Genomic DNA, 21,972 nt, shown 5'->3' with positions numbered 1-21,972 from the left:
TCCTTATGTCTTACTCATTGGTAGGGAGAAGTTTGGTCCAAATAGGATGTTGGGTACTATTATTATTGAATATGATCGGAATCCTATACATTTAAATGGACAATTTGGGTACAATCAATTTGCTTAATTTCTCTGCGATCAAATTAAATTTCAATAAGATAATGTTTCAGGATTGCTAATCTTACCTGTTTCTAACTACAGAAACGATTTCAGAACAATCTGAGATGGTGGGTGTCATGGCTTGCTGAAATGACATGGAACGACTCTGTAGTAAAACAAGCTTATATTTTGGGTTCTAATGGGGTATGACAGTTAAACTAATCCCATGAGGCATTGATAAATTATGTTCTTGAAGAATCAATGGGTATATTTCATTATTTTAAGAGTTATAAAATGGATGTAGCAATCACAGATTGCCCCTTTAAGGCAATATCAATAGTGCTGCACCATATATTATTTTGAGGTTGCTCTCTTTGTCTTGACCCCTGTTTACCTCGCTGTAGGAAGACTGATGCTAATTCGTCTTCAGTGTAATGGACAGGCCGTTCTGCTGCCTGACTCTGCCCTGCCCTGGCTGTGTCTGTCTGACAACTGGGATTCGTGCTGAGGAGGAGAGTGAGCCTCACGCTGTGTCAGTTACAGCACAGCGTCTCTAAAGCAGGATGAGATTTCGGAGGCTTACCCCGACCTTTGCCTCTAAGGTCGTGTCCCTGTTTCACACCCTCACTGAGTCACCGAGCTAACGGACACATGCTGCTTCCTGTCCCGCTTACTCCTGTACCCCAACCTTCCTCCCTGCCTCTATCTCTTCCTCCTGTACCCCAACCTTCAGCCTACCTCTATCTCTTCCTCCTGTACCCCAACCTTCCTCCCTGCCTCTATTTCTTCATCCTGTACCTCAACCTTCCTTCCTGCCTCCTGTTCCCCAACCTTCCTCTATCTCTTCCTCCTGTACCCCAACCTTCCTCCCTGCCTCCATCTCTGCCTCCCGTACCCCAACCTTCCTCCCTGCCTCCATCTCTTCCTCCTGTACCCCAACCTTCCTCCCTGCCTCTAAGAGTGTACGGGTGATGTCTTTATAAAGAGGACGATCTGGTGCCACCGAAAAAATACTCTCATCTTCTCCAACATATTGTAAGACATCTGGTTGTGTACATGCATCATGCTAGTTGTAGGCAAATGCATCACACCACTATGGGTGTTACGAGCCATTATGCTAGACTAATGAGTGTGGATAGCTCAGTGCAGCTATGCATGTCAAATGCATCTCCCTGAAATCTAAGAATTCTGCTGGTAGTCATAATGGCCATTGTCTTTATTGCTACCAGTCATCCAAGAGAAAAATGGAGGAAATGCAAATGTTACAGGCGTCACAATTGTTTCACAAGCCGAAAGATGACCCCTAGTCCTGGTTAATGTAGCTAAGGCAGACTGATAGGGGGAGTAAGCATTGACCTGAACAGATATTCTATTCTGTAGTTATTAGAGCAAGCTTCTCATCTCCTCAAGCACCAGTGGTCATCCTTCGGTTCATGAAAGCACAGTTTATTGGAGTTTAATCAGTGTCTTTCTGATTAAAGATCAAATTCTCATCACATTCATGCAACAATGGAAAGAAAAACACCCTCTATCACCGATAATTGAAATTCATCAAAGGAAGATACATGGGAACATTAGCAGTGTAGGTGTCTTCTCATTAATGAGATGCACAGGGAAGGGGTTGGCATTGATGCTTAATTGGCAGATGTGTAATGCTTTGATAGATAAAAAGTACGACAGAATTGATCGAGAGGTCTTTGCTTTCTCTAAAGAAACCATGCTGGGTTTCTGTAGGCTAGTGCATCATATGAACTTATTTTGGCCTAATCATCATGCTGTTCAGGTAATGATCTAAAAGAGAAATTAAAATCTTGACAACGGTGTTGTGTAACTGGCTATATACAGTGAGGGAAAAAAGTATTTGATCCCCTGCTGATTTTGTACGTTTGCCCACTGACAAAGAAATGATCAGTCTATAATTTTAATGGTAGGTTTATTTGAACAGTGAGAGACAGAATAACAACAAAAAAATCCAGAAAAGCGCATGTCAAAAATGTTATAAATTGATTTGCATTTTAATGAGGGAAATAAGTATTTGACCCCTCTGCAAAACATGACTTAGTACTTGGTGGCAAAACCCTTGTTGGCAATCACAGAGGTCAGACATTTCTTGTAGTTGGCCACCAGGTTTGCACACATCTCAGGAGGGATTTTGTCCCACTCCTCTTTGCAGATCTTCTCCAAGTCATTAAGGTTTTTCGAGGCTGACGTTTGGCAACTCGAACCTTCAGCTCCCTCCACAGATTTTCTATGGGATTAAGGTCTGGAGACTGGCTAGGCCATTCCAGGACCTTAATGTGCTTCTTCTTGAGCCACTCCTTTGTTGCCTTGGCCGTGTGTTTTGGGTCATTGTCATGCTGGAATACCCATCCACGACCCATTTTCAATGCCCTGGCTGAGGGAAGGAGGTTCTCACCTAAGATTTGACGGTACATGGCCCTGTCCATCGTCCCTTTGATGCGGTGAAGTTGTCCTGTCCCCTTAGCAGAAAAACACCCCCAAAGCATAATGTTTCCACCTCCATGTTTGACGGTGGGGATGGTGTTCTTGGGGTCATAGGCAGCATTCATCCTCCTCCAAACACGGCGAGTTGAGTTGATGCCAAAGAGCTCCATTTTGGTCTCATCTGACCACAACACTTTCACCCAGTTCTCCTCTGTCAATGAACATCTGAATGATTCAAACTTCAGACGGGCCTGTATATGTGCTTTCTTGAGCAGGGGGACCTTGCGGGCGCTGCAGGATTTCAGTCCTTCACGGCGTAGTGTGTTACCAATTGTTTTCTTGGTGACTATGGTCCCAGCTGCCTTGAGATCATTGACAAGATCCTCCCATGTAGTTCTGGGCTGATTCCTCACCGTTCTCATGATCATTGCAACTCCACGAGGTGAGATCTTGCATGGAGCCCCAGGCCGAGGGAGATTGACAGTTCTTTTGTGTTTCTTCCATTTGCGAATAATCGCACCAACTGTTGTCACCTTCTCACCAAGCTGCTTGGCGATGGTCTTGTAGCCCATTCCAGCCTTGTGTAGGTCTACAATCTTGTCCCTGACATCCTTGGAGAGCTCTTTGGTCTTGGCCATGGTGGAGAGTTTGGAATCTGATTGATTGATTGCTTCTGTGGATCAGGTGTCTTTTATACAGGTAACAAGCTGAGATTAGGAGCACTCCCTTTAAGAGTGTGCTCCTAATCTCAGCTCGTTACCTGTATAAAAGACACCTGGGAGCCAGAAATCTTTCTGATTGAGAGGGGATCAAATACTTATTTCCCTCATTAAAATGCAAATCAATTTATAACATTTTTGACATGCGTTTTTCTGGATTTTTGTTCACTGTTCAAATATCAGCAGGGGATCAAATACTTTTTTCCCTCACTGTAAAATGAAATCTAGCGTTACAGACAGATGTACATTATGTGACATTATGTAATCAATCGTTGCTCGATGGGAAATCGAAATGTGTAGCTATGGTATGAATTTCACTTATCAAATGAGGGAGTGTAATATTTAGTCAAATCATTGAGTCAAAAAGACAAGCTCTCATTTGCATGCACACAACATTTCTGTAGCTACATGTGAGGCGAAGACTTACTTTCGAGCTCTATTGCATTGTGTTGACACAAACAGGAAAAAAAGGAAACATAAAATAGACAAATGAATTATTACAACATCAGATAAATGTGTCCAGATGGCAGGATCAGTCTCCTGCTCAGGCCTGGGTACTGCAACCCGAATCCCACTGCTGCCATTTTGAATAACAACAACAACACATAAAAATAACAACACTAACATTGACTTAATACCATCATCACTATCACCATCAGCAGCACATTTTTACCTCATAGCTATGCCTCACCTCAGGCCATAACAGATGGAATCATGGGGTTTAAAACATACATTTTCCTGTCACATTATTCTGGTCCGGCCCCTGCTAGCTACTCCCTGAGGTCCTGTCCTAATCCTCCCCTCCAGCCGGCCAAGCTTATCAGGCATGCAGTACTGTATGTAAGACCAGCCTCACTGAGAGAATCAATGACCCGACAGGCAGCCGTGGCAGGCTGACAAGTTTTCTAGCTAACATTTACCTAGGTTTTCCCCAGGATCACACCATTGAAAAAGCCTCACTTCAGAAGAACAAAGTTAACTCCTCCTCCCCTCAGACCTGTCCCCTACATTGGTGGAGGATCTTACAGGGTGATTGATCCAGCTCAGGCATAGGAACTATTCTTACTTTTTCCACCGCAATTGCCTCAAGGGATGAGCATGCTCCCAGGCACACCCTGTCTGTGGCCACTGACTCATCCCAACACACGGTGTGCGTACATCCACCCAGGCAGCCCACGCTTGGAGCTGAACCCTGCAGCTGAGGCCACAGGCATCACTTCACTTAACACACACCAGGAGGTGCTCTCCGAACCACAACTTCTCTGCTAAGACCCACTCCCTCTTAATACGGCTTACTGAGCCTGTATAAAAGGGCAGATGGACATGCCCTTGAACAAAGTCGTGGAAGTGGCGTTTTACAGCTGAGTCTGGTCCTGTGGAGATTCTGCCTAAACTCTGAGGGTTTCCTATAATTAGCTCATCCTAGAGAAGAGGAGGTTGACATGATATGCTGTCATTACCACAAATAGCCTGAGGACATAATAACCCTGGCCGAGCAACTATGCCAGAAACCTATAAAACAGCCCCATTTGGGATGGGGATCGCAGCAGCAGCAGCCAATACTCCCTTTCAATATTCAAATCTCTTAATGTCGTCATTGTAAACAATGCATATAAAAAATGATCATGAACAAATTAAAAACTGCACACAGGAGACCACACCGTCCAGTTAACACAGATAAAACACATCAAAACATACAACACAGAAACATTTATCAAACAGAGAACAGTTTCACTATAGCATATGAATATAATCTGACCCTAATCATAATAATAATTGAAACCAAACCTGATCTCAAAAAGGGGAGAAATATAGTGCCTTGCAAAAGTATTCATCCCCCTTGGCGTTTTTCCTATTTTGTTGCATTACAACCTGTAATTTAAATGGATTTTATTTGGATTTCATGTAATGGACATACACAAAATTGTCCAAATTGGTGAAGTGAAATGAAAATAATAACTTATTTTAAAAAAATCTAAAAAATAAATAGTGGAAAAGTGGTGCGTGCATATGTATTCACCCCTTTTGCTATGAGGCCCTAAATAAGATCTGGTGCAACCAATTACCTTCAGAAGTCACATAATTAGTCAAATAAAGTCCACCTGTGTGCAATCTAAGTGTCACATGATCTCAGTATATATACACCTGTTCAGAAAGGCCCCAGAGTCTGCAACACCACTAAGCAAGGGGCACCACCAAGCAAGCGGCACCATGAAGACCAAGGAGCTCTCCAAACAGGTCAGGGACAAAGTTGTGGAGAAGTACAGATCAGGGTTGGGTTATAAAGAAATATCAGAAACTTTGAACATCCCACGGAACACCATTAAATCCATTATTAAAAAATGGAAAGAAAATGGCACCACAACAAACCTGCCAAGAGAGGGCCGGCCCATCAAAACTCACGGACCAGGCAAGGAGGGCATTAATCAGAGAGGCAACGGAGAGACCAAAGATAACCCTGAAGGAGCTGCAAAGCTCCACAGCGGAGATTGGAGTATCTGTCCATAGGACCACTTTAAGCCGTACACTCCACAGAGCTGGGCTTTATGGAAGAGTGGCCAGAAAAAAGCCATCGCTTAAAGAAAAAAAGAAAGGCATGTGGGAGACTCCCCAAACATATGGAAGAAGGTACTCTGGTCAGATGAGACTAAAATTGAGCTTTTTGGCCATCAAGGAAAACGCTATGTCTGGCGCAAACCCAACCCTTCTCATCACCCCGAGAACACCATCCCCACAGTGAAGCATGGTGGTGGCAGCATCATGCTGTGGGGATGTTTTTCATCGGCAGGGACTGGGAAACTAGTCAGAATTGAAGGAATGATGGATGGCGCCAAATACAGGGAAATTCTTGAGGGAAACCTGTTTCAGTCTTCCAGAGATTTGAGTCTGGGACGGAGGTTCACCTTCCAGCAGGACAATGACCCTAAGCATACTGCTAAAGCAAGACTCAAGTGGTTTAAGGGGAAACATTTAAATGTCTTGGAATGGCCTAGTCAAAGCCTAGACCTCAATCCAATTGAGCATCTGTGGTATGACTTAAAGATTGCTGTACACCAGCGGAACCCATCCAACTTGAAGGAGCTGGAGCAGTTTTGCCTTGAAGAATGGGCAAAAATCCCAGTGGCTAGATGTGCCAAGCTTATAGAGCTGGGGTGAATAGTTATGCACGCTCAAGTTTTCAGTTTTTTGGTCTTACTTCTTAATTGTTTCACACAGAAAGATATTGTGCATCTTCAAAGTGGTAGGCATGTTGTTTAAATCAAGAGACTTTCAGCTGTAATTGCTGCAAAAGGTGGCTCTACAAAGTATTGACTTTGGGGTGGGGGGGGGGGGGGGGTTTTGGGGGGTGAATAGTTATGCACGCTCAAGTTTTCCGTTTTTGTGTCTTATTTCCTGTTTGTTTCACAATAAAAAATATTTTGCATCTTCATATGATAGTCAGTCTCTTAGTTAAAAGGTGGGAAATACAGTGGTAGAAGTAGGCTTAGGTTTGTAAAAGGAGAGAACATTAAAATCAATAGGGTTTTAGAGATAGAGAGCACTTGCACCCTCCCTGGAGACTGTCTAAGAGACTACCTGACAGGTAACTGTCTGATCATACAGGGCTAAAGGAACCACACAAATGTGTAGGCCAAGAGGTCAGCATGACATCTGACTCAGATCTTAGATACACAACAAGGACACTCACAGTCATCTTGACATGCAATAGAACTGGCAGGTCCTTACATCATGGTGATGCGGGATGAGATATAGGGGGGGTTGGGAGTGAGAGAGACGTTTTCCTGTCATCACTGAGAAGGCAGGAGAGTGAAAATGGTCCCCAGGAGTTTAGTTTAGGTCGTGATTAAAAGGGTGCCCTCCCAGTCCTTTTACATTCTCCTGATCTAATAAGTAAATTGCTTTCAATAAAAAAGATTGAATGATTACTTTGCAATTCCTACCACTTTGTAGCTAGTAACACAGTAACACCACTATGACACCATTATATTATAATATATAATATAGCAGTTAGTATTAGAATGATCTTACTACCAAGTCAACTTTGATGTTAAATACTTGACCTATGAGGGTTAGTTTCTGGACATTCTTGTGAATACTAATATAGCTAGCATGATTGCTACTATAATTCATTCCTTCTCAAGAAAAAAGTCTGCAAAACAAGACTGAGCTGTTAGGGCACTACTGACATGTTTTGGAACTAAATACTTCCCGACTCCAGTCCAACTTATCAATACTACAAAACAATGGAGTGAAATGAGAAACAACAAAATAAAAAAGGTAAACACAGATTGTAAATACAGATTTCGGCTACAGGTGTCAAACAATTCAGATCTCAGGTTCGTATTCTCATCTATGATACTGTAGGGACAGTTGAAGTCGGAAGTTTACATACACTTAGGTTGGAGTCATTAAAACTCATTTTTCAACCACTTCACAAATGTCTTGTTAACAAACTATAGTTTTGGCAAGTCGGTTAGGACATCTATTTTGTACATGACACAAGTAATTTTTCCAACAATTGTTTACAGACAGATTATTTCACTTATAATTCACTGTATCACAATTCCAGTGGGTCAGAAGTTTACATACACTAAGTTGACTGTGCCTTTAAACAGCTTGGAAAATTCAGGAAAATTATGTCATGGCTTTAGAAGCTTCTGATAGGCTAATTGACATAATTTGAGTTAATTGGAGGTGTACCTGTGGATGTATTTCAAGGCTTACCTTCAAACTCAGTGCCTCTTTGCTTGACATCATGGGAAAATCAAAAGAAATCAGCCAAGACCTCAGAAAAAATAATTGTAGACCTCCACAAGTCTGGTTCATCCTTGGGAGCAATTTCCAAAAGCCTGAAGGTACCACGTTCATCTGTACAAACAATAGTACGCAAGTATAAACACCATGGGACCACACAGCCATCATCTGTCTCCTAGAGATGAACGTACTTTGGTGCGAAAAATGCAAATCAATCCCAGAACAACAGCAAAGGACCTTGTGAAGATTCAGGAGAAAACAGGTACAAAAGTATCTATATCCAAAGTAAAACGAGTCCTATATCGACATAACCTGAAAGGCCGCTCAGCAAGGAAGAAGCCACTGCTCCAAAACCGCCATAAAAAAGCCAGACTACGGTTTGCAACTGCACATGGGGACAAATATCGTACTTTTTGGAGAAATGTCCTCTGGTCTAATTAAACAAAAATAGAACTGTTTGGCCATAATGACCATCGTTATGTTTGGAGGAAAAAGGGGGTTGCTTGCAAGCCGAAGAACACCATCCAAACCGTGAAGCACGGGGGTGGCAGCATCATGCTGTGGGGGTGCTTTGCTGCAGGAGGGACTGGTGCACTTCACAAAATAGATGGCATCATGAGGAAGGAAAATTATGTGGATATATTGAAGTAACATCTCAAGACATCAGTCAGGAAGTTAAAGCTTGGTCGCAAATGGGTCTTCCAAATGGACAATGACCCCAAGCATACTTCCAAAGTTGTGGCAAAATGGCTTAAGGACAACAAAGTCAAGGTATTGGAGTGGCCATCACAAAGCCCTGACCTCAAACCTATAGAAAATGTGTGGCCAGAACTGAAAAAGCATGTGCGAGCAAGAAGGCCTACAAACCTGACTCAGTTACACCAGCTCTGTCAGGAGGAATGGGCCAAAATTCACCCAACTTATTGTGGGAAGCTTGTGGAAGGCTACCTGAAACGTTTGACCCAAGTTAAACAATTTAAAGGCAATGCTACCAAATACTAATTGAGTGTATGTAAACTTCTGACCCACTGGGAATGTGATGAAATAAATAAAAGCTGAAATAAATCATTCTCTCTACTATTATTCTGACATTTCACATTCTTAAAATAAAGTGGTGATCCTAACTGACCTAAGACAGATCATTTTTACTAGGATAAAATGTCAGGAATTGTGAAAAACTGAGTTTAAATATATTTGGCTATGGTGTATGTAAACTTCCGACTTCAACTGTATGAGAAAGTGTGGGACTGCAGATACCAGTGTGTAAAAAGTATTTACCACACTGCCAGCAGCGTTTCAGGCAGGGTACCTACTGATGAATGGCTTGGAGGAATTTCCTCTGGTGCTTCCTGACTCTGGCATGGTCCATCTTCCTCACCAGTTTGGTGTTCTTGTAGATGAGCCACGTCTCCCTCAGTACATTTGCAGCTGTGTTTTTCACCTGGCACACAAAGACCATGGTTAGATACAGTGTTCACGGTAAACAAAATACTACTCATGTAATGGAAAACATACTGTACTCATTTTCAACCATGCTTGGTCTTCCTGAAATAGAACACAATGGAGAAACGGGGGAGCTGAGATTATTGTTTCAAATGTTTACATTTTAAACGACATGCAAGTAAAGTATTGACTTACTCTTTTTGTCAGCTGGGTGTCCATCATAAAATTATGAACATGTTTTTCAGCTTTGGTTAACTCCAGTTTCTTTGCAACCACAGCCACCACCAAGGCTGTGCAGCCAGCTCCCTGGGAGGAACAACAAACAGACAGTTATAGGTTGCCTGTATTTAGTCAGTTATTTTTTTTTTTTTACCTTACTGGAATAATAGGATATTATGCTATAAATAAAAAGGAAACAGATTCTGACTTCAATATCCTCTGAATATGAATGTATCCACACTGCCACCCCACCAGAGATTTAAAAAAAGAAATATTGGCAGGTAAAAAAAAAAGGTCATAAGACACCTAAGGGCTGGATTTAAAGATATAACCTCATAAGCAGCACTGCAAAAGAGAGCGCAGCTGTGGCATGAGAATGTAATATAATTTCTGCAATAGGGCTCACCATAATACCAGTGAGGAGACAGACTCCTTTTCCACAGTAAGTGTTGGGTACCATGTCCCCATATCCAATGGTTAGAAAAGTGATTGAGATCAACCACATGGCTCCTAGAAAGTTGCTGGTTATGTCCATGTTGTCATGGTATCTGGAATGGAAGGTTCCAAATAAGAGTCAGACTGGAGTCAGCTTGCCAAATAGTTACACGTCTTATACATTATAGAAACATCCATGCCTAATTAATGTGCAGTATAAATAAGGTGTAAACAGATTATCTTATCTTCTAACAAGACGTAAACTATGGGCCATGATTGTCTATCCCTTGACATTTCCAAGCAGAGAATCAGAATTGTGGAGTGAGCACTATATCTGGATGTAAGCCTAAAGTATGACACACAACGAGTTAACGCCTGTTTCCCCAGCTAAACCATGATGCCTTATTTATGGTTCATGCAGTGTTTTGTGCAGCATAGCGTGACTGTGATAGGGCAGCAGGTCCAGACCTCTCACAGGCCCTCACGGTCCACGCAGCGATGATCCACAACGAGATGGTAAAGACCAGCAACACGGTGCCAGGGCAGATGGTCATCAGGGTCTTCATTACGAAGCGTGTGTTGAAGTTGATCTTGTTGAGTGCCCCGATGCTGCGGGACGAGGCGTCTGTGAAGAGCTTGCTGTGGAGCAGCATGACACGGGCGATGAGGTACAGCCGCAGGAACATGGGGATGGACAGGATGATGTCCACGTCTGCGTCCGTCTTGGACGGGGTGTATGAGAAGGCCAGGCGCGCTGTCCAGGTGAAGGTGTAGTTCCCTGGGATAGGGTGGATAGCGCACACCAGGATCTCCAGGCAGATGAAGAAGATGCGCTCGTAGGTCATGGCTATCCTCCAGTCATCTGCTGCATTGTCCACCATGAATAACTGAATAACAACATGGATGGAGGGGGAGAGGGAAGCTGATAGAGGTTACTGAACAAGCTCTGGTTAGATGCAGCATTGCATTTTAATAATGGTGGCATAAGACTAAATTGATCAAAACCATAAACTTTACCACCACACTCAGTCAATGGAAATGCATTAACTCAAGTTAAATAAAGGTTAAATAAAATAAATGTAAAAACCAGTCCCACGATTCAATGCTTCCATCTACCCTGAACTAATGACCTCATTGCCCCCTACCAACAGATCCACCCTCAGTGTCATTCAGTCAGAGTGACTGTGTTTGTGATCTAGATAAACTACTACTACCCTCTGTCTCTAGGGATGGCGTTCCCTTCTGCCCCTCATCCTTGTAAATACTTCTCTGCAGATGGACTAAACACAATCGAGCCTCTCTACAGTTCCTTTCTACAGTTGACAAATCATTCCCCTCTCTGACACGCAATGCCGATAGTCTGCACTATCCCGATAGTCCAAAATATGCACTCAGCCACTCCCTCCCTGCTCTCAATCACCTCAAGATCTTTGGGTTGTGTACGGGGCCGTCACAACTGGTGGGAAATATTTCACAAAATGTTGCCGTCAGCAAATTTCAGAGAGCTTTCTTTCACTAGGCTATATCCACCGTGACCTCAGCCATTCAATATAAAGGGAAAATACAGCAAATGACAAACCATATTTTAACTGAAGCCATCCTATGATGCTTTGTGATTAAATTAATGGTGCTGCGTCTAGAGACATCTGGCCCTCCAGTGTGTGGGGAATAAGACTATGCAAATCTGTTTTTGATCTTTCTTCTGACTTTTCAAACAACAGTGTTTTCTTCCTGGTTCTGTTTGAGTATCTGTAATTGGTCCTGTAAAGCATGTGCTTCCCATGGCTCCTCCTCTCTATCCCACACATTAGTGATCTGAACCACTAAATAAGAATTAAAGAACATTTTATATTCAGGATAAATTAATCTCAAACAAAAAGAGAAGAAGTCTGAAATCCATCACATATCAGCCAAATGTGTTAGCAGATCAGTCAAAAACACTAGAATGTTTAATAATTCAGATTTCTCTATGAGCACAAAAACGTAGGAGATAAATAAGTGAGGTCACACATTATGACTATACATCCTACCAACTAACCCCATTTAGTATAACTCCAGGATCCTCATTAGCGGAAACAAAATGCTGTCCCATTCCTGGAAGCATAATGGGATCAATGACCTAGATCATATATTTAGTGATAATAATACATGACTAAATCTTGAATCGATCAAATAGATATATATTTCCCACTGCCAAAGAAAGCTTTTATTCCACATCTTTACCTCAAGGACACCCTGAAAATAACAAATGGACACCTCCAGGAATTTGTGCTATAGTGCCACCCACACCACAGACACACACGTGCGTGCACTGCACATACTACAGCCCTCCAATCCCACAGGCACACTGACACTACAGCCACCTACACCACATTGCCACACAAAGAACATTCCACTCCAACATCCTGGCAAATGTCACACTCTCATTAAAGCTAACCTGCAGGCCAAACGCTTCCCACCGACAGTTACAGGAAATTCGAAGTAGATGTACAAAACACTCCCACGCAACATCTCTACCCAATTCATTCATCAAAACAACACATTTAAAGGTTCCCCCACAAATATCATTTTAAAGCACACAACTAAAGAGCCTGATGCCCATACTTAACAACATCTAGCTCCTTGAGAGCACTGACATCTGTCAGACTCTAAGGCTGAGAGATGCTGTAACACTAACCAGGCTCTCTGTTGGTATATCCCTGCTTGTTAAGCCTTTCCAAGGGAGGGTAACTTAGACATGGAAACACACTGTGTCGTGACAGACGCTATCTTACTCACAGACCTAAGCCATCAAAACAGCCCAAACACAATATCGTCTGCACACAGCACAAAAGCTCTCATTTGAATAAATAATCATGGCAACAACTTCATGTGACAAAAGAAAGTGTTTTGAAAGTTTGTTGCTTTAAAACAATGTAATTAAACATTTAAAACTAGGTTACATAAGAAAAGCCTACTTGGTTGGTAAAAGCAATTATGGTAATGGATGACCTGAAATACAATACTCAAGAGCTCTTTACCTCTCAGCATCAAATATTCCATGCCAGTAGCAGAAGCACTAGTTATGAGGGATGGGGGGTAACTTACATCTGCAGCTGAAAACCTGGAATTATGTATGTGGCATAAGGGACATCAGTCATGTCTCTTTCTATAGTATATCATATGCACATAATTGATAACTTGTCTGGTTTATATCCAGCTAGAATACACGAGACTGAAGGGGTTTATAATAATAATAATATGCCATTTAGCAGACGCTTTTATCCAAAGCGACTTACAGTCATGCGTGCATACATTTTTGTGTATGGGTGGTCCCGGGGTTCGAACCCACTACCTTGGCGTTACAAGCGCCGTGCTCTACCAGCTGAGCTACAGAGGACCACATTATGGCTTACGAAGTTTAAAAGACCCTCAGTGCTACAACAATAGTCCGTCCCATGATCCATGGCCTAATTAAGAGCATACGAGAGAGGGGCCAGGAATAGAAAAAGCCCTGTTGATGAGCCAAACAAACTCTCAGGTCACTTAGCTCAAATCCTGCAGGGCTAAGAGTCATTTCACCCACATAGACCACTGGACCACACACACAAATCATCTTGGAAAATGATATTTATAGGAGAGAGCAACAAAGCACACGTGCGCGCGCGCACACACACACACATTTTATAACAGAGAGAAAGAGCGGTGTTTCTACACATGGTGTCCTACAAGCTGAGCCCCTGCAATGCACAATGATGGTTGGAAACAAAGAGCCAGAGTGACCGATTCTAACCAAGGCCAATCGTTCTTCAAATATAGCCTCCTGGCACGGTCCAGTGGCTGCTCTCAGATGGATGGCTTGTCATCTGATGGATAGTGTTTAATCATTAAGGTGCATTCCTCTGCTCATCATGGGAAAGTTGCACCCGTGTCGGCCGTGGTGTGCCTGTGCCACTGTGCTGACGTTTTTGCCCAGACAACACCATTAAGGATGTCCCGAGGTCATCCCATTCCTCAGTCTCTCTGTCGGTCTTCTTTCCTATATGGGTCATTCTACAGAAGTGGTGTAATTTGAGGGTTGGAATACAATGCACATTCGTATCCTATTTCTCCCAAATATTCAGTACATTTCTTCCAACATACAGTATGTCAGGTAGACATACTGTATACAGTATACTACTCACACACTTTGTTTGTATTGCATATTTGAAATATTTACCTGAATTCCTTACCACCCCACTAAATATAATAGTAAAAAGTTGCAATAAAGGGAGAACCATGCACAGTAGTGATACTTTTGATTAACCTTCTATTACAGATTAATTTGAGACATTTTATTTGCATACCAAATTAACAAAATAGTAAAAACATGCTTTTTAACCAGATTTTCAAAACCTTTAAATTGGAATTTAGAGAAATAGCATCTCTATTGTTTTCTGTAAAATGTTCAGTGTTGATTGTATGAATCTGAAACTTGTTGATTGATTGAATAATGTATGTATCTAATTAATTATGTTGTTAGATGTTTAAATGATCACTTTACCTATCTTTATTTGGGCAAAATAACAGGCGTTTCGGTGTCAAGTGTCAATGGAGATAAATAGCGGACTCTAGATGGATTTTTTTTTGGGGTATAGACTACCATTGAGGGCTTCCACCATTTAAAAGTAGTCAACTGGGTCGGGATTCCTATGGGTTGGGAGAAATCAGCCAATGAAGAATAAGAAAATGGAATAGTTTAAAACAGGGGTTGGAACTGGTTCAGGGAACAGAACCGAAAACCGGAAAATAGAGCATTGTCTTCTACAAAGTGGGTTGCCTGTGGTCAGAGAAGAAGAGGCGAAGTGAGAGGTTTTACTCCTCCCATAATCTGTCCACGAAAATAAGCCCACGAAGTGAGGAATTTTGTATGGAGGTCAATGAGAGAGGGTTGAATTTTGTTAGCAAAAAATAGAATTGCTTATTTGCTACATGAGGCTTATCTGATTGAATATAAGTTTTGAAATGGTTAGGTTGTTACGAATTCACTGATATAAGTGGATGCACGTGGCATTTCGTCAATTTACCCAAAAATGACTTTATATCAGAGTTGTGCCTGTTGTCAGAGTCCTAGAGATAAGTAGAGGACTCATCATGGATATAACAAGTTTTAGCATAGACATTGCCATTGAGGGCTTCCACCATTTTAAAGTAGTCAACTGGGTGGGGATTCCTATGAGTTGGGAGAAATCAGCCAATGAAGAATACGAAAATTGAATACTTTAAAACAGGGGTTGGAACTGGTTCAGGGAACAGAACCGAAAACCGGAAAATAACAACATTTTTAGAGGAACAGAATCAGAACCGCGAACAAAAGTTATCTTATTTTAAAAGCATGGGAACCGGTTAATAACGTTATTTTATGTTCCAGGCATTTTTTCCCGTCGCACAAAAAACGCAACAAAGCTCCTATGCAAAGCCCTCACTCTGTCACTCAGAAACATATTCCTGTGTCTGCCTGCCTGCCAGCTGAAAATCTTTGCCTATGTGTGTGTAGGCAACCCACCCCTCCCCCTCCGAAGCATAGTCTAGTAGCCTACTGACGTTACAAGCGTGACTCAGAAATTAGGGAGATGCATTTTTTATTAGAGAAGAATGGATTAACCTTTTCAATGCTAGTTAAGGATACTATAGTTGGCCTCCTGAGTGGCGCAGTGGTCTAAGGCACTGCTTCGCAGTGCCACTAGAGATCCTGGTTTGATTCCAGGCTCTGTCACAGCCGGCCGCGACCGGGAGACCCATGGGACGGCGCACAATTGGCCCAGCGCCGTCCAGGGTAGGGGAGGGTTTGGCCGGCAGGGATGTGTTTTTATTTTAATTCTGGTGCCGCTCTGCACACACAAGCTTGTTAGCTAGCTAGCTAGCTAGTTGGTCCAACGTTAAGCCAACTCTGAAGTTCAAAGACATAGAACTGCTCATCCGTAGGTATAATTCTGTGGGCCTAATTCATATAATGCAAACAACAAAATGCCTCCTCCTCCACCCTCTCTCGCTCTCTCATCTGTCCAATGCATGTAAATAGCTTGCCTGCTCCATAGCAAGCTGCTCTATCTGAAGTAATTTAATGTGGAGCTAAATGTTAAAAAATATATATATATTTCAGAGGTTTAAAAAGGAACAGAAAGGAATTATATAAACCATTACTTTTTGGGCGTTTGAACCCATTCAGAACTTTTTTTGCTGGTCGGAACAGTGGAACCGAATGATAAAAATAATGGTCCTGTTCAGACCGAAACGATTGGAAAATAATTTTGTTTCCAACCCCTGCTTTAAAATATAGATAGCTTCAATGGTGCTGCCCATGCTGTCACAGAGGCTGTAATGGCACAGATACAAAAATGACAATAGACAATCTTTGCTATGGTTTGTAAACCAAAGAGTACGTTTATATCCAGGAGCCAAGACCAAGATTTATACCAGGACATTGGTCCCAAGATCCAGGCCCAGTGAGTTGAGACCATGACAAGTTAAAGACCGAATTTATGTGGTCTTGAGCGGTCTCAAGACCACTAGATCAAGAGTCCATGGTCCCTTTCTTCAATTGTAAGAAACTCAAGTAGAGTAAACTTGAGTATAGCACAGTACAGTAGAGTACAGTACAGTAGGGTACAGTACAGTAAAGTAGAGCACAGTGTAGTGGAGTACAGTATAGTACAGTAGAGTAGGTTACAGTATAGTATAGTAAAGCACAGTACAGTAGAGCACACAACAGTACAGTAGAGTACCGTAGAGTAGGGTACAGCACAGTAGAGTACAGTACAGTATATCACATTATAAATGTCAATATGTTTTGGCCAAATAGATGTCAATGTTTGAGCTGTTGGATGGTTGGAGCCCCACTGCTGGCTATGCATCTCAATACTCAATACTTTTTCCTGAAGTGTGCACTTGTCCACTACACACATGGTGGTCCTCTGTAGATCAGTTGGTAGAGCATGCAACTTTAAATTGGAGATAGCCTCAATGGTGCTGCCCGTGCTGTCACAGACTCCATAATCTCTATGGTGTCAATTGTTTCGGTTGTAACCGTTTCGGTTTGGACAATTTGGACTTATTTTGGACTTTAAAGAATCCCTTTGGCTAACATATGGCTGGCTATCGTTCATTCGGAAAATATTCAGACCACTTTTTCCACATTTTGTTACGTTACAGCCTTATTCTAAAATTGATAAAATTCTATTTTTTCTCATCAATCTACACACAATACCCCATAATGACAAATCGAAAACAGGTTTTTAGAATATTTTGCAAATGTTTTAAACATAAAAACAGAAATACCTTATTTACATAAATATTCAGACTCTTTGCTATGAGACTCGAAATTGAGCTCAGGTGCATCCTGTTTCCATTGATCATCCCTGAGAGGTTTCTACAACTTGATTGGAATCCACCTGTAGTAAATTCAATTGATTGGACATGATTTGGAAAGGCACACACCTGTCTATTTAAGGCCCCACAGTTGACAGTGCATGTCAGAGTAAAAACCAAGCCATGAGGTCGAAATAATTGTCCGTAGAGCTCCGAGACAGGATTGTGTCGAGGCACAGATCTGTGGAAGGGTACCAAAAGAAATGTTTGCAGCATTGGAGGTCCCCAAGAACACAGTGGCCTCCATCATTCTTAAATGGAAGAAGTTTGGAACGACCAAGACTCCTCCTAGAGCTGGCTGCCCGGCCAAACTGAGCAATAGGGGGAGAAGGGCCTTGGTCAGGGAGGTGACCAAGAACCAGATGGTCACTCTAACAGAACTCCAGAGTTCCTCTGTGGAGATGGGAGGACCTTCCAGAAGGACAACCATCTCTGCAGCACTCCACCAATCAGGCCTTTATGGTAGAGTGGCCAGACGGAAGCCACTCCTCAGTAAAAGGCACATGACAGCCCACTTGGAGTTTGCCAAAAGGCACCTAAAGGACTCTCGGTGAAGCATGGTGAATACATATATTTTTTGATATATTAGATGTTTGGTAGTGACACCTCTTAAAAATACATTAAGATTGATCCAATTTGCTCTTTTATTTTCCAAAAATGTTTGCAGACAGACTACTCACCATGTGGCCATAGTCGAGAGGGTTGCAATCCCATCCCCTGGTGATATTTGTAGTGTTGTTGCTTAAGGCACATTCATTTTACAGTCTTTTAAAGTGTGTGTTTCGGTAGTGACATCAAAAGTGGGGACAGCATTTTTCAGAGAATAATTAGATCAGTATCTTTCAATGTAATAATATATCAACTCAAGACGTTCTATTGAAATAAGTGTTTTAAAAAATTAAAAAATCATTGATTGCTTTATTTTCAAACATGAAGTTTAGGAGTCAGGGATTGGGACAGCCACCTCTCAATAGAAATAGGTGTTTAAACACTGACTTTGAACTATATTAATTTAACAATATGTTTGTTATTGCCTTGGATAGAACTAGAACATATCATGATGTAAATAAATGTTCTACGTTTGGAGACTTAACTGTTTTTTAAATAGTTTTTTTGGGGTGGGACCGCAATTTACACCACTTACATTGAATCACCCATATACTGTATAATAATAATAATTTGGTGGGTGCTTATATTTGTCCTATTTCACACATGTACACGTGTGTATTAATACGCATTGGAAATGTATTTTTTGCATATCCCAACTTCCCCTGAGACACCCTCGGAGAGTAGGGTCACGGCCAGGGTCTGCCATTATCAACAGCGACCCTGGAGCAATTAGGGTTAAGTGCCTTGCTCAAGGGCAAATCAACTAGCAACCTTTCAATTGCTGACCCAATGCTCTAACTGCTAGGCTACCTGCCGCTCCTATAGGAGTTCAACCTGCATTGGTAGCAGCCTGGGTTGGTTACTAGTTTCAGTATGCTCAATATAACTAATGGAGTCCAGCTCAATATTTAATCTGTGTAATGTGGAGATAGGAACATATATCTTGTAACTGAGACAAACAAATCACTCAATCTCATTAGGGAATTAGGTTGAGAGGTTCAGCCCAATAAGAAATTAATGCAATGGTTTATTTATGATATCAAAGTGAGGCACTAAGAGGCCACTTTGCTGAGTAAATCTCAAGCTGTAGGTTACATTTTCTTTGCATCTGAAATCAAGTGATTACTTGACAACATAGTGTAGCATTCAATTGAAATTCAAAAATACACACCCCTATATGAAAAGAGAATATCATAAGTAAATCTCTCTTTGTTTGGATTGCTCTAGCTGGAGACATGTTTCTCATATAAATTATATAACATCTATGTTTCTGATCATATATAGTGCATGGGGTAGCAAACATGATCAATTAATAATCATTTGGATTCTCATCCTGTTCAGAGACAGAGTATCTGTGCCCTTGAAATCCTGTTTGTTCAGTAAAAGCATTGAGGTCACCAGCCAGCAATGGCTATCTGACTCCAGTCTGGCGTCTCAGGTAGAGGACAGATTTCACAGCATCTCCTGCATTAACACCATGGCGTCTCTAATACAGACACAGAGCAAGCACACACACAGGACACACGCACACCACCCAGGACAAACTAAGCTAGGCAAGGCTGACTTTAGTCACGACAGAATGACAGCTGGGACTCAAATTGGTTGTTATAATAATAGGTTAAGAAAAGGGCTGATTTCTGTGATTACATCAAACTGTACATGGCCACTGTATTGGCCTTTACATAAAAGCCTCTTGGCAAATAAACATTAACACAAGGAGAAACCAAAGTCACATTTCAAAGTGTCCCTCACAGTCCTTTTAAAGTAATCAAATATCTTAGAGAGGGCAAACAACATGCTTAGAGCATTTCTCTTGCTAATATCAATCCTTGAGAGTGACAGTGACAAATCTAAATCAGAGTAGAAACCCAGCTTTCAAGCTGAGCTAAGTTCACACAGCACCCTAGACAGCTGCCTGCCACCAGAGGAAACAAAAGATGCAACTATTATAGATTGCTAGGTGTCACCAAAAGACATATGACGTCTGTATCATACCTTGCACAGATTGTATTACCTGAAATAGCATGTCCTACAACATTTGTAGATGCTTGCTGACGTTTATATCCAGAATAGTGGATAGAAAAACAGAGGATGGCTTCTAATTGCATAGAGAAGTCTGGAGGGTCTCTGAACCTTGAGACATCACACTGAGAAGATGGAGAGAAATCCTATTAATGTACCATGTCACCAATCATTGCAATCTTAATGTACAAGGTGTGTCCCCTAAGCCTCCCCATGACAGTCTATGTCCAAGAGATGTCCTCTGACTGACCTTGGGACATTTCAGACACTAAAAACAAAAGGAGTGTCCCTATACTGTCAAAGCATCCCAAAAAGCGTGGAAGTCAACTCTTTCCAGTTTATACAGTTTGGACAAGTAGATTACTTTCAAGGAGCTAGTGTAGAGTGTGGGCACCTCTCTTCACTCTGAACTATGCAACTATATTTGACAGGCATCTGTGAGTACAGATGGATGTGCATGCATAATCTATCTCACTGAGGATGGAAAACAGCCCATACAAAGAGAAGGATAGGGTGCAAGCTCTGTGCTAGAGAGATATACCAATTCTACCACTACAGATACAGCTGCAAGCAGCAATAAAAGAGCCATTGAGTGGGGCCACAACCTGGGTGACTAAGGATATTGTTGAGTAATAATATAGCTGCAAACAGTAGATATGGAATTTAAGTGAGAGTCACTATCCAAGGTGAACAAGGTGAGAATTTCTATATTGAGTCATATACCAGTCTGAATAAGACTGGAGGATATGAAAATCAAATAACTGAATGTAAGCCACACGTATCAATCTGATATTTATAATATAAACAAACATATTGCAACCCATTTTACTTTGAAAATAATATCACTGAGCCAAAACAACCCTCAGCATATTTGTGCTTTTTCCATAATCGCAATAGTCATTCACAATATTGCATTCCCTTTGATGTTGTCAAACAAATTGTTTGAGTCATGGAATCTCAATAAATGTGTGTCTAGAAATACAAAGGGCTGACAACTAAGTAAGAACCATGGAAATGATACCATCTTGGAAGTTGACACTTTACACTATAGAGAACCATTGCTGAGGCAATGTAAATGGTTTTGATCAATATGGTCATGATCAATAAAACTGTTCTATCATCCCTTGCAGCAAAGAAGGCTTTACAGTAGGCCATTTGAAAGGTAGACACGTTTTACTGTTGAGCAATTGTAATGATTGATATCCCTCTGGGGGCTTTTAAATCCTAAATATAAATGTATGCTAATAGATAACAGGCCGTTGTAATTCAACAATGCACAAGATAATGAGCTAGTGGCCTATTCAGACATGGGACCTATGAGTTCTACTACAACACTGAACCCTAATATAGTCATGAGGAAAAGTATTGATTATTTCATGGACTTGACACAAGTCATTTGAGAATGACAGGATTTCCCTTCCACATCATCCTTGTCGCTACATGAGGTTTATCTACATTGGTATTTGAAAATATCTAGATAACCTTCATGTTTTCTCGCTGTTTCAAAGAAAAGAGCCTGCATAAGAAGAGTGTTTGGACGTTCTAATAATAATTAGGTGGGTGCTTATATTTCACAATAGGACAAGTTATATTATATATTATATTTTTTTGCATATCCCAACTCCCCCTGAAACACCCTCTGAGAGTGGGGTCACGACCAGGGTCTGCCATTATTACTGCCGACCATGGAACAAATAAGGAAAGTGCCTAGCTCAAGTGCATATCGACAGATTTTCACCTTGTCGGCTCGGGGATTCGAACTAGCGACCTTCTAGTTACTAGCCCAACGCTCTAACCGCTAGGCTATCTCCCGCCCAATGCAGCCTCAGCAAGGTTAAAG

General features: G+C 41.6%; 1 protein-coding gene across 3 annotated transcripts in view; it reads right to left on the bottom strand.

Annotated features, from left to right (window-relative positions):
• LOC121541756 (small conductance calcium-activated potassium channel protein 2-like) overlaps window positions 1-21,972 on the bottom strand; it is a 35,044-nt gene that overhangs the window by 9,103 nt on the left and 3,969 nt on the right. For 2 of the 3 annotated variants that reach the window (XM_041851038.2, XM_041851039.2), the window contains exons 3-7: window positions 10,584-11,002; window positions 10,087-10,228; window positions 9,657-9,767; window positions 9,332-9,459; window positions 3,691-3,699 (exon numbers count right to left, since the gene is read on the bottom strand). In XM_041851038.2, coding sequence (XP_041706972.1) covers window positions 3,691-3,699; window positions 9,332-9,459; window positions 9,657-9,767; window positions 10,087-10,228; window positions 10,584-11,002 — 809 coding nt within the window. The remainder of the gene's footprint in view (window positions 1-3,690; window positions 3,700-9,331; window positions 9,460-9,656; window positions 9,768-10,086; window positions 10,229-10,583; window positions 11,003-21,972) is intronic. The other variant, XM_041851040.2, reaches the window with a different exon arrangement.

This window comes from Coregonus clupeaformis, chromosome 27 (assembly GCF_020615455.1).
Source record: "Coregonus clupeaformis isolate EN_2021a chromosome 27, ASM2061545v1, whole genome shotgun sequence".
In the NCBI taxonomy this organism is placed as follows: Eukaryota; Metazoa; Chordata; class Actinopteri; order Salmoniformes; family Salmonidae; genus Coregonus; species Coregonus clupeaformis.
The sequence above is the reverse complement of the archived record's forward strand: the minus strand, read 5'-3'. Positions and strand labels throughout refer to the sequence as shown.